Source organism: Euprymna scolopes, chromosome 28 (assembly GCF_053919585.1).
Source record: "Euprymna scolopes isolate OS-2025 chromosome 28, ASM5391958v1, whole genome shotgun sequence".
Classification (NCBI taxonomy): domain Eukaryota; kingdom Metazoa; phylum Mollusca; class Cephalopoda; order Sepiida; family Sepiolidae; genus Euprymna; species Euprymna scolopes.
Genome location: NC_136509.1, coordinates 53,551,494 through 53,570,445, shown reverse-complemented (window position 1 = coordinate 53,570,445; position 18,952 = coordinate 53,551,494). Strand labels below are relative to the sequence as shown.

General features: G+C 31.3%; 1 protein-coding gene across 2 annotated transcripts in view; it reads right to left on the bottom strand.

Annotated features, from left to right (window-relative positions):
• Window positions 1-18,952, bottom strand: part of LOC145249627 (mediator of RNA polymerase II transcription subunit 14-like) — a 99,178-nt gene that overhangs the window by 25,405 nt on the left and 54,821 nt on the right. For both annotated transcript variants that reach the window (XM_080111369.1, XM_080111370.1), the window contains 9 exons: window positions 17,648-17,846; window positions 14,679-14,725; window positions 12,901-13,029; window positions 9,742-9,818; window positions 9,535-9,646; window positions 7,637-7,685; window positions 4,876-5,013; window positions 3,138-3,229; window positions 115-276 (listed from right to left, as the gene is read on the bottom strand). In XM_080111369.1, the coding sequence (XP_079967495.1) occupies window positions 115-276; window positions 3,138-3,229; window positions 4,876-5,013; window positions 7,637-7,685; window positions 9,535-9,646; window positions 9,742-9,818; window positions 12,901-13,029; window positions 14,679-14,725; window positions 17,648-17,846 (1,005 nt within the window). The remainder of the gene's footprint in view (window positions 1-114; window positions 277-3,137; window positions 3,230-4,875; window positions 5,014-7,636; window positions 7,686-9,534; window positions 9,647-9,741; window positions 9,819-12,900; window positions 13,030-14,678; window positions 14,726-17,647; window positions 17,847-18,952) is intronic.

The window sequence follows — 18,952 nt, the reverse complement described above, 5'->3', positions numbered from 1 at the left end:
CCAAATAATCCAATTAATATATAATAGATTTCATAGTCTACAAATGACAATAGGCCAATGACGCCTCTATCCCTGATCAACAAACGTTTAGAGGCACTTTTGTTGGTATCTTACCTGAACTAGATTCGCAATAGCATCTGGACTGTTGGAAGTATTGAGCTCTTCTTGCAGCTGAGTAATCATCAGCACATGTGGATTAATTGTAGTGGCATTCTGTCCGCACGTACCGAGGGTCAAGTGGAACAAACGACTGTCCACTTTCCACATTATGTTCACCTTTTCAAATAATAAAAAAAAAAAACTTTCAATCAGAAAGAACATTCTTGAAACATAATCGACCAATCACTTTCAAATGAAATAATAAAGTCCATCACTTCAATAATTATTTATTTGGATTCTCAAGAAATGTTTCTAAGAATCATCAATACTATTTGATCATCGTGATATTGAGTTTAACATCTGTTTTACATTCTGGCATGTGTTGGACAGTTTATAGAAATTGAATTCCAAACTCACTTATATCTGGCCAGATCTTTATCTCTGTTTATGCTCATCCTTATCACTTCCTATGTTTTTTGTTAGCCGCCTTCAGTTAACTGACCATGTTACTTCAATTCTGCTATACCTACCAACCGAAGAACTCTCCTTCATTCTTTCAATGTGGCTATACTATCAACGTTTCCTGTTCATATCATTCTCTTATCATTTCTCTTCATGCAATGCATGTCTTCAACTTTCACAGACTAGATTTCACTTCCATACATCGTCACATTGTGTAAACATGCTTGATCGACTCTGGTAAAGTTTTGCTAGTTCATAATGATAGAAGTTCTCTGAACTTACTCCATCCGCTCCTAATTCTTGCAATCACACTAGCACCTGCTCCAACCTGTGCTTCAATAGCATCAACAAGGTAACAACATTTTTTAACACGCTCAATAGCTTTGCTATCAAAACATACTTTCTCCACATCCGAATTCTCATTAATTTGTACTGTTTTACACTTATTCAATTGGAATCCATTATTGAGATGAGTTTTATTTATTTATTTATTGCAGATTATTATCCTCATCTTTTCTTAGTTGGTGTTTCACAATGTTTCGGCCAACTATTCTTCTGGCCTTCATCAAGTGGTAACCGTGAGTGGATGGTGAGATGACAACAACTATGGATGGCAGTAATTACTGAGAATACAGTTAGGAGAGTCAGAGTTCCTATCCTGTCGCGGTTACCACTTGATAAAAGCCAGAGGAATAGTTAGCCGAAACATCGTGAAACAAGAAGTAAGAAAGATGAGGATAAAAGTCTGCAATAAATAAACTGTTTTACACTTCTTTCACACAAACTGCTCATCTCTCAACCTAACAATAATTCCAGTGCATGTCTTTAATGTATGCAAAGCGCCACAAAAATTTATTGAATGGCAATAAAAGACTGTTAGACATTCATAACTAAAACTTGGACAAAACAAAAGTTTATTTATACAAAATACAATTAAATTGCCAAAAGGATTGTGATATTAACAATTCCACAGTCAACATTTTGGGGGTGTATGGTCACCCTGTACGAGTGATTATTAGTTAGGTATATCTTCTCAAGAGCACCATTTTTAGCCATGGATTTGTCTAAAAAATAACATCTATCAAAGCAATTCCCAAACTATTCATAAACTGAAGGCCATCACAGCTAAAATCAGAGCAGCATCAAAAAAGCAATATGTCTGATTATTGAAAATTTTGCATGTCGTGTCCAGGTGTGGTCATTATTGAATAACGATAAAACTGTTCAGCATTCATAACTGAAACTTGGTGGACCAGTCAGGTATGAGTTTTTTGTATCAAATATGGTTGGATTGCAGAAAGGATTTTTAATTTTATTAATGATTCTCCATGGATGTCAGTTTTTAAAAGGCGGAAGATACTCTGTATTATGTCATATTTTGATTTTGCTTGAATAAAGATGTCAATAATATCTAGAAAATTACATACAAAATTGTGTATTCCGTCTGTTTTAATTATAAATTCAGTTTCTTTATTTTTTGTTTTGCTAATTGCCTTTTCTTGTAAGACAATATTTATGTTTGTAAAAAGAGAATTCAGTATGCTATTAAAAAAAAATCAGTTTTTAACAATAAAATTCTTGAAGAGCTTTAAATCCTAAACTTTTGATTTTTTTTTAACTATGCTGTTTTTTGTTACTATTTATTTACTAAATTCTTATTTATTTTTAAATAGAATTTTGAAAATAAAACGAGTACTTTCACAGAATATGAACCAGGTTATTTTTGGATGGGATTTTCAAGTTATATTCAACTATGGTATCTTGTTTATTAAATTGTTAGAAAGGACAGAATAGTTAGAAAACGCGCTCCCCTCAACATGTTAAGAATGAGTTTCTAAATAATAACTAGGGCTAGGACAACAGAATACTTTTTCCATTATTTTGACTCTAAAGTATATATCCGTTGATATCGTATATGTTTTTATATAGTGGTGTGCTTCAGTTGATTAACTGTGTCTAACTGCATTGGATATATACTCTACAATCAAAACAATGAAACATAGGTAGATTGTCCTAGCCCTAATAATAACATTACTTCAGTATGATCGGTATTCTGCATAAGTATCATTAAATGTAATTAGTATGATAATCTTTGATCATTAAATTATTAATTAACCAAATTGTTATAAAATTATTACTAAAATCTCAAAAGGTTAAAGCTAAGAAAAAGATGTTCTGTTTTATTACAATATCAAAAGACAGGCTCAGAGAGCGAGTGAAGATTTAAGTGACAAAAAGAACCAACTCAGTGTTGTCAGTTTGATACGCTATCACTAGACGAGAAACCAAAATGTATTCTGGTTGTGTTTTTTGGGGACTTTTTTTTTCTGTTGTTTTAAGATTTAAAATTTTGCATTATTTTACATCACATTTTTTTATTTCAATAAATATTTGATTAAAATGCATGAAAAAAATTCAAGGTGTAATTACCAAAATTATGTTGATGCCAGAAACAAAAGCATGAAGCTTTCTCATAATTTGATGAATATAAAAATAAAAAGTATAAAAGCATAAATAATGATGCATTGTATATGTAAAACTATTTTTGATGCTAAGAGACCACGTGATAAACTTACCAAACTTGTACGAGTAGCTCCATAAACAATGGACAATTTCTTGTAATTGTAAGACCTTACTTCAATCAGATCCTGAATACCAGTTCTATTGTCTGAAGGAAAAAAGAAAAAAAAAAAAAAAAGACATGGTAACATTTCATATACGATATTTCATTTGCAGTTTTACAGAATAAACAGATTAGCATATGAGGTAAAATTCCATATCAAAATTAGCAAATTATTTTCAACTTGCTTATTTTCAATGTATCAACTGATGTAACCTTTGACCTTTAAGTGCATCTTTTTGAACTTTGGTTGAATTGAAGAATCAATGCAGAATCTCAAACTAAACCTTTTATTTAATCCATGGGGGTATATTGTTTCACATTCCACTAGCCATGACCAAGTAAAGCTGCTCACTAATTTATGTTTTATTCTTAACCGTTATCTACCAAAAATAAAGCATATTGCTACTAAAATATAATTGGTAGGAAGTTGGACATAAGGATTTTTTTTTTAAACAAGGCATATTACCACTTGGAATGTAACAGACTGTGGGGAGTTGAACAGCAAGATTTCTGTTCACATTACAACTTCGAGGTTACAACTGTAGTCAGGGAAGCAGGAAACAGAGAGGGAATTCCAAAGTCTAGCAGTTTGAGGGAAGAAACTAAGTTTCTTTAATAAAGTAGAAGGCTTTCTGGCATACAGGAACCTCAACAATGAAGGACTGGGATTTTGCTGCTTGTCGGGTTAGTACATCAAGTGGGATATAAGTGCTATGAGTTCTACAGAGTACATTTCATTTAAGTACTTGTAAAACACGTACATGGTTGCGACAATGAGACAGAAGTTGGAGCTTGGCCGACAGTGCAGGACTATTAAATTTGAGATGCTTTATTGGATCCTGTCTAAGAGTGAGAAGCTAGTGGTAGATGCACAAGCCCAGGTACGGCAACAAGATTCCAGGCATGGGCAAATTGTGGCTTTGAAAAATATAGGATGCGCTCTGATTGAGTAATTTGATTGATTAATTTTCTAGCATGATAGAGGTAGCCGACCTTCCTTGCAGCAGCCTCGACAAGTTTTCAATGTATTTATTCCAATTCAGGCCAATGAGTTTAAAAGATGAGCTCTCAGATATGATGTTGTTTGTCATAGCATTCGTTCGTTGTGAAGTTTTTATAGTTGTTAAAGGAAAGAAGCTTAGACTTAGTTAGCTTTAAATATTACCAACCATTTACTGCCTCATTCCACTACCAACTAAAAGTTATTTTCTATGTTTTTTTTGCCATTGTCTTGGATATGTGTACATTCGTTTTTCTTATGTGTATTTTAGAGCACGGTGTCATCAGCGAATATACCCATGTCTGACACGATTTTAACAGGGAAGTCATTGTTTATAATCTTAATTATTATTGCCTTCACAAGATTGGCATGAAGGCCAAAGGTTACATCAGCCAAAGCATTATGAAAATAATAATTAAGATTAGTTTGAATAATCAAAATAATGTTCATCTAAAAAATTATGAATCATAAAAATTAGCGGAGTTATTTTTAGAAATTTTATCCAATTTAAAAAAAATATTTATATTTTTGCCTTTAATTATTTTTTTATAAATATTTGCAAATATGTACATCATATATCATTTAAGAAATATTATTTAAACGAAATCAAATAGAAAGGATTGATGCACAAACATTTTAGAAAACCTGATACTGTAATTAAGTATTATCTTAAATCTAAATGGTTACTTACCATTAAAAAAACGTGAAAAATTAGTGACAGCATTATAAAGATTAGCTAGCATGGTCCACTCATCAAGAAGATCTTGTACCGTCTTACTAGCTTGGTCAGTATTCAGATCAAAAGAGAAATAAACTCGTTGAACTTGACCTGAAAGTATAAAACAGAACAGATTTTTAATTCTATTAAACTTATTTCTTTTTATTCTGCAAAAACTATTCCTTAAGTTACTGAAATATTTCAAGTAATCAAAACCGATTTTTAACTATGAATCTTTTTCATTTGAACACAAAACAGAAACAAAATATCAAATTCAATTAAATGTTAAAATCAGAATTTTAAATTAATAATCTTGATTCTATAAAAATGTGTAAAATTTAGGGTCAAAGCTTGTTTTTTTTTTTATGGGAGGGGGTATCTTAAAAACAAATTGAAATTCAGAGAATTTTGTTTAATTGATATTTAATAACTATGGAAAAAATGTCATGCAAATTGAAAATATTTGAATGTTCAAATGTCAAGTTATGCCTCCTAACAAACCTTTAAAACAAAAAAAAAAAGAAACTGAAATTTTAAGAATATTTATGAATTGAGATCTATTAATATTACTTTTGGTTAAACTTAAAAAAAAAAAATCGGATACCTCTTTTGCAACCATACTCCAAAATTCATAATGATCAGTTGATTAGTTTGGGAGGTAACCCTATATACACACATATATATTCCAAAATTTATGACATATTCATTTATATCTATATCAAGAACTCAACAATAAAAACATAAAAGATCTTTATTGTCTTCATGAGCACAGGTTGAAGAAAGCAAAAGTTAGAAATCCAATAAAATATATTTATATAAAATTAACTATTCTTTGCTTGAACACTAAATGATTTAATAAATTTTGTAAAATTTTAATTTTATTTTTCATCATTTAAATATTTCTTACACACACAGATATATAAAATATTTCAAATGAATATTAATTAGCTTTATAACTAAACACTAGAGTTTCATGCTTCTGCTATCATCAATGTAGGAGTGATAATTACTGACTTCATAGGCCAGCATTCTTACCTCAAGGCCATCAGCAATTAGCACAAGAATTGAAGAAAATTAATACCATATCAGTGGACATTCATAGTAAGCAGTCGGAGAATATTCAATGACTGGTAGTTGGAATATTGCATTTACTCTATACACACAGACACATGTAACTTTATATCTAAAGAGATTTAGGCTTGCAATTAATCAGTAAAAGTGGACATTAATTTTATGTATAGAATTATTTTTTCTTTATATATATATTTTTTAATGATAAGAACAGTTTTATTTTTTTGTAAAGTTTATGTTTTTATTTTGTTGGTTCAAAAACTTTGAATCACAAATGACTCACTTCCATAGAATAATAATCTTAAAAAAGAGTTCTGTTTCTACATGATATGCAGTCTTTTTATTTATTAAAATCAAATATAAAATAAGCATAAAACAAAACCAAATTTACATAATCCTATTTAAAAAATAAAATTATTTAAATGAAAATCAACCTGAATGCACTTCAGTTTCTTTGTAAACAAGTCAACCATTTTAATTTTTTTATACTCGATTAAAAAGAACAAATTACTTTGTGACCTTTTAAAATCTGAAATGACTTTAGAAGTATTTAAGCTGTCGAATATAAGGTCATGTCTGTCTTAGCAATTCTTAGCAAGTTCTCATGTATAAAAAGATTGAAAGTTTTAAAAGTTATTAACATTAATTTTATAAATAGCGATTTATATAACATGACCTTAATAATTAACGTTTTACGACAATTTAGTTCAATTAAACTGATACAATAAATTAAATTTAACAATTAAAATCTTACTTCTAAGAAAAATGTCTGATGATTTTTTCTTTTTTTAGGAATGAAACAAACGTTTGTGTATAACTCACTTGCCATAAGTATATAGTTTTTTTTATGTTTAACTTCTATATCATGAGTTATGCAGAAGAAACTTTTTTGAATTTTCTAAAATATAAAATATTTGTCTTATAAATGATTGTATGTCCAATATTTATTGGTCTACAATTCTTGGAACTAATAAAAATAATGTGCTAATTTTATTTGTTTCAACTTATATATATATGTACAGGGTGTTTTTGTTTTTTTAGAGACGGCAAACTTTAAATTGACAACTATTTTCTTTAATTTCAGATTTGGCAAATATACGTTATTTTTAATCCAGTTTGGTTTGGCAATTCATCATGAAGAGACTGACACCTAAACAACTATTGCAAATTGTAAATGATGCAATCAATTTACTGAGAGAAACATTTGATGAACAAATAACTTCACAAAATGGACCAGTCAACTGGCCATCTTGTTTGTGCGATTTAACCCCATTAGATTATTTTTGTTGGAGGTATATAAAGTCCCATGTCTACGCTGATAAGCCAAACACAGTAGACCACTTAGAAGACAACATTTAATGCATTATAGTTGATATACATCATAATTTAATGAGTTGAATTTGAGAAAATTGGACCTCTAGAGTATGCCATAAATGTACGAGTTGTGGGGCTAAATGTTCAAAATTGTATTTAAATTTTAAATGCCAAAAATTAATCTTTGGAATTAACTAGATATTTGTATAATAAAAATATTTCTTTTTTAATTTAAAGTTTGCCACCTCTAAAAAATAAATAAAACTTCATATATGTATAAGTAAAATTAGCAGGTAAAAAGTTTCAAAAATCTATTTTGATGTTTGAAGAAAAAATAAAAGGGATTTACCTTGTTCTTTTTGACTGGTACTTTTTAGGGGGCAATTAGTGAAAACAAACTGGAATAAAAATATGAAATACCATTTTTATTTTGATGACTAATTACAATTTTATTCAATTACTTAACTACATTTAAAAAATACAAAAAGTAACAGGACTGGATACGTTGCATAGCCATGAAACATGAATGCAATCTCTTAAGAATACCATCTACAGTGAAGTGTGGGGATCTCACAGGTCATCCATTTCCTCATGTCATTATTGGTACTGGCCTGAATGGGGCATGGTATGTAATGTTTCAAATGTAGATGTCTTCTTAGCACATGCCAGATAATAGAATGAGGGATTGCAAGCTGATGATTAGCTCAATTTGTGAATAAAACAAGGATTCTTCACACTTGTTCCTTTGAAATTCATGGTTGTCCTGAAGCTTTTTTGTTACAGACACTCACTCACTTAAACCCATTTAAGCCATTATCAAATTCCCTTACAAAATGGCAATTTAATGTCAACTGTGGCAATCAAAACAGAAGTAGATAGTGTGATCTATCATCTTGGAAATATATAAGTGTGGTCTTAGCTTTTTGTTTTGTTTTATATTTTTTTTGTGTAAACCTCTTCACCACCACAATGCACCTGCTCACAATGCCCAGAACCATCCAGCAGTTCGTGGATGAGAAGAACATCATCCTATTGAAACAACCTCCCTATCTACCTTATTTTGCTTCACGCCATTTATTTTTTTCAAGCTTAATATTTTGGAGATATGGAGGCCATCAAGAGAACTATAACGATGGAGCATCTCAGAAGAATCCTGCAATCGATTCATTAAAGGATGTAAATTAAGACACAGAGGATATTTTTTTTGAAAGGGAAACCATTTAGTTTGTTGTTTTGGATACCAGTTCCATTTTATAGCAGACACGCATTTCTTATTAAAACAGATTTTTAAAAAAATAATAAAAAAAATCATTTGGCTTTATAAAGATGGTAAATGTAGATTCACATTTAGTCTAACAATGAAATAGTAGAAAAAAAACCTACCAAATAATGATCACAAGAGAATACAACATCAAACATGCTTGTTTTAAACAGACGATCATTTAAGTGACACAAAAAACATTTGCATTAAAGTTTAAAAAATGTGTGAAACTCAAAATCAGACAGTATACATGAATAATACCAATCCATTTAGTGGAGTAGACCTTTATGCCATTCCCTATCAAAGACCTTTGATATGTCAAGAGCAATTGTCCTAGAAAGGAAGCCTCCATCAAGAGATTTGCTAATTCTATAGGATATAACTGTTAGCACCTGCTGAAGATCTATCAGAACGGAAAGCATATTGCATGTCACTAAGGTTATTTTTGCTGAGGTGGTTCACTAATGGGCTTGGAGACTGGTGTTCAACCCTCAATCTAGTCATATAAAGACTCATAAAATGGTATTTTATGACTCCTTACTAAATACTCAGTACTATAAGGTGAGGATCCATTAAGTTTAAGTGCCCCCCCCCGCTACATCTTAGTATAATAGCTCATAAAAAATGGAGTCTTCAGATCACCTTTTAACTCTAGTCTATCCATTCATTTTATTTAGGAAAGACCAAGGCTTTTTATAGTGGCCACCATAAAACTCAACAATGTAAGAAATAACTCTTTATTTGGCAATAAGTAGAGTTATACCCCTTGTAACAGAACTTTGGATAGAAAAAAAAATTGATAGTCTCATCAGATCATTTAAAATAGTCACTGAACACAAACATATACTCATAATGTATAATTGAAATAAATGTCAATATTAATTTACACTGGAATTCTGTATCCTGTTTTAAAACAAGTTTAGAATATTTTTCATAAATATTATCAAAATAAAATTTTAAAACTTCTTAAAAAAAAATGAGCTTACCTCAACAATCCAATTTCTGGCTGGTCTTACTTGTATTCTAAACTTGCACGTCAACAAATTACTCTTGAGAGTTTGCATATTGCTTTTACTACAACCTTCACAGTCAGGCAAGCTGAAAAGAAATAAACAGCATAATATGGTATTGAAGGTATTGAAAACTAAAGATTAGTGTTAATCAGTTATGGAAATAAAGTAAATAATACTAACTCCATGATATTCAGGGTCATACAGCTGCCTTCTCCATCAACCTGGACACCTTGGTGGGAAATATTATGCTTGGTCAGCTGAAATACGTAAAACAGAAAATGAATATGAAATACAAAAAAGTAAAAAAAAATTTTTTAAATGCAATAATTAAAGTAATATCTCGAATATAACAAGCAGACCTGTTGGCGCAGAATATTCAGTTGTTATTTAGAATTCGACTTAATTTAAAAAAAAAAAAAATACAGCAAAATATTTATAATATACATAACTGTCATGGAATGAAAATGTCGGATTCCAAAACTCATGTAAATTGATCAAGTAGTTAGTTTTTTTTTAACTTAGAAAATCAAAATTTGTGATTTTTAGAGATTAAATGTTTTATTTTGAATACAAACAAAATCTAGGTAGTTGAATGGAGTTGTAACCTCTAAATTTTAACACATTCTAAAACAATATGGCAGTTCTTGGCTCGCTTTCTCATAAATTTGGATTTTCTTAGTTAAAAGAAACTACTTGATCAATTTATGTGATTTTTGGAACATGACATCTTCATTCTGTGACAGGTGTGTACACCATAAAGATTTTTCTGTATTTTTATTTTTTAATTAAGTCAAATTCTCAATAAGAACCAAATATTCAAAAATTATCTCCCTTGAACCGTATTCTTCAGAGTTACACCAAGCAACTCTTCTATCCAAAATACAAAATGAGAATTTCTCACTTTCTGCCAGTAATACTGTACTTTCAACAGTAAGCTTCAAATTAGATCACAGTTTAAACAAGGCTTCCAGACAGTAAACCATCTTAGTATTGCAGTTTCCTACTCATTGCAGCTATAGTTCCCAAATATAAAAGTAGTCGTATTGATTTGATTTTTTTTTTTTTGTTGTTTTTTTACACAGGAGTCACCACTATCAAGCTACTCAAGAATAAGTGTACAGTAGTCAATGGGAAAATATCGTAGTAATCGTTAGTAGTGGAAATTTGGTAAATTGGATTACTTAAGGGGATGGCTCATCCAGAACTTGTTTATGTTGGACTTGAAGACAAACATATTGTAATCAGTTGGAAAGCAGGAAAATGAAATGAGTTCTACAGGCGTGCAGTTCTAAGAAAGAAGTTTTGTTCATGGATTCTACATTTAAGTTTAAGAACAGATAAAGAATAGGGGAAATTATTGATAGTGGTTTCAACTAGGCAAGTGTTTTCCATGAAAGTTTGGCAAGAGGTGGGGGGCACAGATTGAAGCTCAGATAGACACTATGCATGAAAATAGCGATAAAGCAGAGACAAGCTCACAACATCTTTTTTGTAGGAAAGAGGTTGCAGGGAAGAGAAAAGGGCATACAAAGTCTATTTTGTACTCTGTCCAAGCAGGATAAGATGCTTCTAGCAGCTCCTGCCCATATGTGGCAACAGTACTCCATCCTTGGACGTACCTGGCTCTTATACAAATAGAGAATTGCATCAGCAGTGAGATATCTACTGGAGTGGTATAACGATCTCACCATTTTTCCAGCAGCCTTGGCAACGGATTCGATGTACATGTTCCATCTCAGATCAGGAATAACGATCAGACCCAGAAGCTTTTCAAAACATGCAACCTCCCAAAGACAAGAGCCATTCATTTCAATTGATGCCAGATGGAGATCAGAGCGTTGATGAAGTAAAGATAGAAGCTTGGTTTTAGATGCATTAAAATTAACCAGCCACCATCTTCCCTATTGTACCACGTGCTCAAGATCAGAGGAGAGAGAATCAGAGAGAATATGGTCATTTACGTCCTTTGAAGTGTTGCCATAGATGGTAGTGTTGTCAGCATAAATGTCTACGAATGATCTTAGGATGTGATTTGGGAGATCATTGATGTAAATCAAGAAGAGAGTTGATCCCAGAATAAACCCCTGAGGGACTCCAGCATAAATACTGTGAGCTTCTGATTTCTGCCTATTAATCACTATTCTTATGAACCTATCAGAGAGAAATGATTTAATAATTAAGACATTTCCAGATATACCATAGCTGGAGATCTTGTGGAGTAGACCTTTATGCCATTCCCTATCAAAGACCTTTGATATGTCAAGAGCAATTGTCCTAGAAAGGAAGCTTCCATCAAGAGATTTGCTAATTCTATAGGATATAACTGTTAGCACCTGCTGAAGATCTATCAGAACGGAAAGCATATTGCATGTCACTAAGGTTATTTTTGCTGAGGTGGTTGACTACTTCTCTATTTAACACAGATTCCAGCAACATACTCATGACGCACAGGAGACATTGGTCTTTACTGAGAGAAAGATGATCAATTACTTGAATTCTTAAATACAGGACATACTGATGAGGTTTTCCAGGGTGTTGGAAAGTAATTCTCCTTAAGACAACACTTAAACAACTTTGTAAGTATGGGAGCTAGTTCTGGTTGAAGCTTTTTCAGCACTATAATTGCAATGCCGTCAGGGCCAGTTGCTTTACTGGAATCAAGGTTTTTGATTAGCTTGGCAACATCACGCATAGATATTTGTAGGTTGAATAGCGTGTTTTCAGTTACAGGAGGAAATATGGGAGATTGGCGGCCTTGATCGCATAGGGTAGAATTAGCTGCAAAGTTCTTGGCAAAGAGTTTAGCTTTGTCTGATGCTGACAAGATTACCTCAGGTCCATTGATGATGGTTGGGATAGAGCACACACTTCTGTTCAGGATTCTGTTTTCTATTTGCCAAAACTGGTGGGAACCAAACCACTGCTCAGCTACATCTATTACATTGGAAGCAATGGAAAAAGTGATTTCTGTGCGCAATGGCAGCAGCACATTCTAGAGAGAACCACAGCTGGCTGTTAGGTTTTTGCTAGAACTTTTTAAAGGGTATGAAGCAGCCTATAAGTATGTGTATATGTCCTATCCTTTATTATTATTGCTTCTTCATCTTTTTGCTTTTTTGTTTGTATTCAAGAGATAACATGTCGGAGAAGTTATTCGAACACATTTGTGTAAAGTATAAAAATAGCACATCAAATATTCAAATTTTATATTTCTAAAACAAGGGTTACTTCTGTTTTTTCACAGGGTTTTGATCTTTGATTAAGAAAAAATATCAAGTGTTTTTTAAATTTTTTCTCAATGAAGAAAGAGAATAAAAAAGAAAAAGAGAAAAATCTTACTTCTTCTGTCAGAGCCACAAATGGAAGTTTTTCTTCACAATGAGCCAATAAGAATGCTAGAGGTGATACAAAATATGGGGATTCTTTTCTGATTTTAGGTGGACTTCCATCTTGGTCACCTAATAATAACTACAACACAAAATGGAGAAAATAAAATTATTTAGAGAAAAAAAAGAAAGAAAAATTGATAAAACTTGCACAAAAATTACTATTAGAATAAAACACCAAAGTAAATCATGTAATATTGTTGCGAACAATCAATAATGCTAAGATTTCAGAAAAAGTTTTATACTGAAAAAAAAAAAAAAAAAGGACTAGAACTGAAGACAACATGGAAACATATCTAATTGAAAAACAATTCCTTAAAAACTTCAAATGTTTTTCTCCATATACAAAAAATATGTTGTCATAGTCTTCCTTTGTTTTCTGTGTGCCTGTTATTGGAACCAACGACAACTCAAAATACTCCATTCACATTTTTTTTCATGTCAGTATCTTTCCTGTTCATGTTTTCATTAAGTTTTCCTGAAAAAAACTTTTTGCAAGCTTTTTTTTTTTTTTTTTTTACTAAGAATTATTGATAACACTTTTTGCAATCTTTTTAAGTCACAAACTATTTAGTTTATGAAGCCAATGGCGAAACTGTGCATCACCAAAAATAGTAATAAAAGACTTAATAAACAAAATTTTGGACATGGTTAGTACAATCTGATGGTTGGCACGGCATGGTCTAATCGTCAAACAAATCTGCCCAAAGTTAATTTTATTGCTATAATTTCATAAACATATTTATTATAGAATTTGAAATATAGAGTTTAAATTCTTAAGAAAAAAAATTTTTTTTATAATTTTGTTATCAAAAGACTAATTTTGTTATTTTTATCTATATAATTTTGCTATTTTTATTTGTATACTTTTCAATAATGTACTTTTAAAAATTTTTATTTGAATAAATCATTCCAAAATACAAATACTGAATAAATAAAACATAAGGGACCATGTGGAGTTGTCATCGGTTCCAGTAAAAGACATGCAGAAAAAAAGAGAAAATTTTAGGTGACTAATAAAAAACGTTTATGTTTAAAATACAGGGTTTTGCAGAAGGAACGAATCAATTTTGCTACGTAATAAGGAAAAAGCAATAGAAAATTCCAACCAAGTATATTTTACTCATAATCAACTTTCCAGTCTTATAAGTGTTTAATGTGATCTGCAACACAGAAAGCATCTTTCTAGAAACATATTAACATATCTCGATGCACCAAGTTGATTATTTTGTTGTTATTTGATGGGTTAAAGGATAGCTAAGGAATATACAAAATCTTATACCTACAAGAAAAGAATCATACATGGTGGGGTCTGAGAGATTTCACAGGTAAAGCAAACAGAGCATTAGTAAAAGAAAAAAAAATTGGTAAGCGTCTGAATCTGGCATAGTCTGTAACGTTTTAAATGTAGGTATTTTCTTAACACATGTCAAGTTGTGGACTGACGAATAACAAGCTCACAGCTAACTCGATCTGTGGATTTCCTTCAAGGTGTCTCACCACTTGAAACTCACAATAATCCTGAATCTTTTCCTTAATAAAGGCATCTACTCAATTGAAACTTTAATCCATCATAGAATGTTCTTAGCAGAGGGTGAATTAATGTTGAATTGTCTTTGAAAAGCAATACTGCACCATAAAACATAACTCACCATAAAATTGGTTAATTTTTTTTCTAGTAACCCTGTCTTTCAGCAAAATAAAAATTAATTTACAAAGTAACAAACTCACCTTTCTTTTTCTAGATAAACTGTCCAATTCTGTCTCATCTGTTTCAGCTAAGATAGAAACAAAACATTTATTTATAATAGAGACAATTAAATGAAAAATAAAATTCCCTTCTACTAATTTGTTTGTTAAAACATTAAAAATAAAAAAGTCTTTGATATGAAAACTAGGAAAAATAAACTGCTGTCTGATGGCTTTGAATCCGGTTCAGAATTTTACATCATTTTAGAAATGTATAATTTTCTCCATTTTAATATAAATCAATCATTTCATATTTTTTTTTTTTGTTAAAAGCTAGTCCATTTGGCATAATGGTAAGTTTTCGCTAATGAGCCGGGTTCAAGTACCCTTGTTCACGTAATACTAAAGACATTAAAAATGATACTTGATCATCGCTTACAAAACACTCTACATTATAAGATGACGATCAAGGGCAAGTGGAGTAATCTTTGGTGTAGCAGCTTTGAATCACTTTAGATCGTTGCTAGCCACTTAGCTTTAGTTGAATGTTTTGTGTTGTTGGATTTTTAGACATTTAAAAATTTAGTTTAAATTACAGCTATTCTTCAATGATCAGGCAAGAATCTGTCATAGACCATCTCTCTCAGCATAATTGGGTTATTAACAAGATGGCTTCAAAGATAGGAATCATGCATGTAAATGAAAATTTACTTTAAAATCACTCAATCTAAAAATCAAATATGTTTGAAAACAATCATATGACAAATTTAATGTTTGATTTTAAAATTCAGTGTGGTGTGTGTGGAGAGATACACAATTGTCTTTTATTTATCTTGCACGAAACAAAAGAATGTTTTTAGATGAGTATTATTTGGACTATTATTCTCATGTTTTGATGGATACAGAATATATTAACACATGTCTAAAACAAGAATCGCTTTTATTTTCATACTAGAATTATCAACATGAAGCCATAACGTTTGTTTGTTTGTTCAGTTTATTGGCCTATCAACAGCTGCATGGTCATTTAAGGCCAAATAAGTTCATTTTTTTTTCTTTGGATGTCTTAGTAAGGTAGGTGTTCTTTATTTTCCAGTATGTCAAGGTAAGATTGGAGAAAGGTTTGTAAGAGATTTGGGTTGAAAAGTTTTTTTTGTTTTTTTTTTTTGGTAGATTTATACTTTGGAGGAGAGGTTTACCTCTTTCAAGTAATTTAGAATTGTTTTTTCATTTATTTTTTCAAAGAGATCTTTAATGTTGTTAATGCTGTAGTGTTTTTGGCATAGGGGAGCTAGGTCAATGCAGTTAATTAAAAAATGTTTAACGGTGTAGTTTTCTTGGCAAGGTAAGCATTCAGGTGGATTTTCTCCTTTTAATAGGAATGAGTGGGTGATATTTGTATGCCCTGTTCTTAATCTTGTAATGATCACTTCTTCTCTTCGGTTTAGTTTAGATTTGGGATTCCATTCTCCAAGTGTAGGTTTGATTTCTTGTAGCTTGTTTTTTGTATAAGTGTTCCATTGTTGTTGCCATTTTGTTTTGATATACAGGTTTATGGTTGGTTTAAAGTCAGTGTAGGGGATTTTTATGTTGGAGATTTCCAAGTTTAGTGACTCTTTAGCAGCTAGGTCAGCTTTTGTATTCCCTAGGATGCCAATATGGCTTGGGATCCAGCATAGGATGATTTGTTTTTGAGTATGGAGAAAATCGAGTTTGTTTAATAGATTAGTTATTAGCGGATTGCAAATGTTCTTTTCTTTTAATGAAGTTAGAACTGATAAAGAGTCCGAAAATATTATAAACTTGTTTGCTTGATCAGCACTTATAATATTAAGGGCCAGTTTTATTGCTGAGGCTTCAGCACTAAAGATGGAAGACCTATCAGGTAGGGGTTTTTGGATTTTTCTTTGCCGATAAATAGCAGAGCTTCCGACTTTTTCTTTGGTTTTAGCTCCATCAGTATAAATGTGTTCATAGTCCGGATAGTCATGAAGAATGTTATGTATTTTTTCCATATAGATGGGTTTGATTGTATTCGATTTGGGGTGTTTAGAGAGATCTAATAGTATAGGAGAGTGTTTTAGATGTTCAGGTGGGTTTACAGCAGTTTTGGAAAGCCAGGGTGGATGTTTGAGTGTAGAAGCTTTGTGGAGCCATAACGTAACAGATAAAGTGCTAAGTATTAATCTATATTAACTGATAGTCTTTAACAGGCTGAAGGTTCAATCCTCAGTGCAAGCTATAAAAAGAATTATATAAATCTTCTACCCAGTTATGGCTGACGGAATGAGAGCAATTAATTCCCATGAATTAAATAAAAGATTTGGTTTGAAAGTCTGTACAAATTCTCAAGTTCAACAAAATGCATCTGGAGAAGTTAGCAATTACACTGTCAAAACATTATGAGTATTCCAACATCAGAAAAGTAGTTCAAATAATACAATAGAATTTGTCAGTATATATATATATATATATATATATATATATATATATATATATATATATATATATACACACACACACACTTTGTTAACAACTTTGAAGACAGGGGAACAAAACTCATGAATTCTTCAAAACATTATCCTTTATTATCCTAATGATTAACCTAACAAAAAGGTATTTATAGCTCTGATCCTAAGCTATTAAATTTTTAATAGAACTTTGTGCTATTAAAAAAAATTATATTTGAAATATATATACATATATATTTATATATATATATACACACACACACACACACGTGGCACAGATTTGAATCCTATACAAGCCTATTTTTTTCTGTTTCTAATTTTCTTTGTTTATTGCCAGCCATATGGACTAAATAAACTATTTATTTAAATATTACACCATACAAGCAGTGTAAAAAAAAAGCAATGAGATCCATAATAAACTAAGTTGTAAATATAAAATTATACTGTTTTTCATTATCGTATCAGACACACACACATGGCAAAATACATAGTGATAACAAAATTTCACTGAAGAGTGTTTAAGAAAATTATAGTACTTACAAAATACAGTTGCATATGGACCATGTGTAAGAGAAAAAATATTGATTGGTGTCAAATGTTTTGCTTTCAGGAATGGTTTTACAGGACTGGCATCTTCTACAGGAGGATTATCTGCATTCTCCACACTGGCAGCAATCATCTCAAGCAGGTAATACTTATACTCAAATGACTTGGGAGGAACATCCTCAATTTCAACCACCTGAAGCAAAATTGTTACAATAGAAATTATTCAAGAAAATGTTTATGGCGTAAATTAACAGGACCTGTACATTCAGTAGTGTGCATTCTTAAACAGTCAACTCATTAGCATTTCATGTAATAAATAAGAAGTTATAAGCATGGTTGCAGAGTCAGAACCATCCGCTTTTCTTTTATATCGTAAGTTTCTTAAAACGTGACTAGCTAAAGTTCAGAATAAAATCACGCTTTTCTTTTAACGGTTAATTTAAAAAGAAAAAAAATCTTTTGAACGCTGTTAAAACTTAAATTCTTCACTACAGTTTGCATTTTGGAGACGGAAGTGTTTTTGTTGAGATAAGTGATTTCTATATTAATCGTACTTTTTATTTTTAGATTCAAATATTAATAACTACATTTTATTTCAGTATTTATGTATTTCTGTTTTATTAAATGCTAGCTTTTTTCTCGTCCATAAATGTTTATTTGTCTACCAAGTTGATTGCAAAAATAAATTACGAAATTGTACTCATTTTTAGTTCGTGAGAGGGGAATCTATCACCATACTTTCCCTTAAACACGTGTGTTGGACTTTTATTAAGTACAATACTTAATAATTTTTTTTTTTTTTAATGGAGAGTAGAAAACGCATTGTTGATGCGTTATCGGCAGCTCCTCTTACTCTCGCTTCTCCTTATTTGTCCCTCAGTCCTCATTTTTTAATGAGTGATTTTTCTGACAAAGGGAGAAGAAAAAGCTGTTTTCTAGGTTGGCAGTATTTTGCGCGAACGGTTGGCAGAGATGGCGGAAATTTTCTGTTTCTATGTCTATCCTTGTAGCCATGTCACTAGTAAGGGTGCTGGAGGTAAACGTTTTGTCTGGGCTGACATTATCCGCCTGATAGTCAGGGACCTGAACCTTGGATTAACCACTAAGGAGGCTGTCCTATCAGCAGGTGAAAAGCATTGGGGCTGCTATATTGCCATTTGGTGAATGGATTCTGGACCATGCAGTAGCTTCTGGTGGGGCCTCTCGATGCCATACTAGTGGGTAATTGTTACAGCTTTACCTTATCATGAGCTACAAAAAAAAAAAAAATTCTTCGTTTCTTTTTCTCTCTTAGTTTCC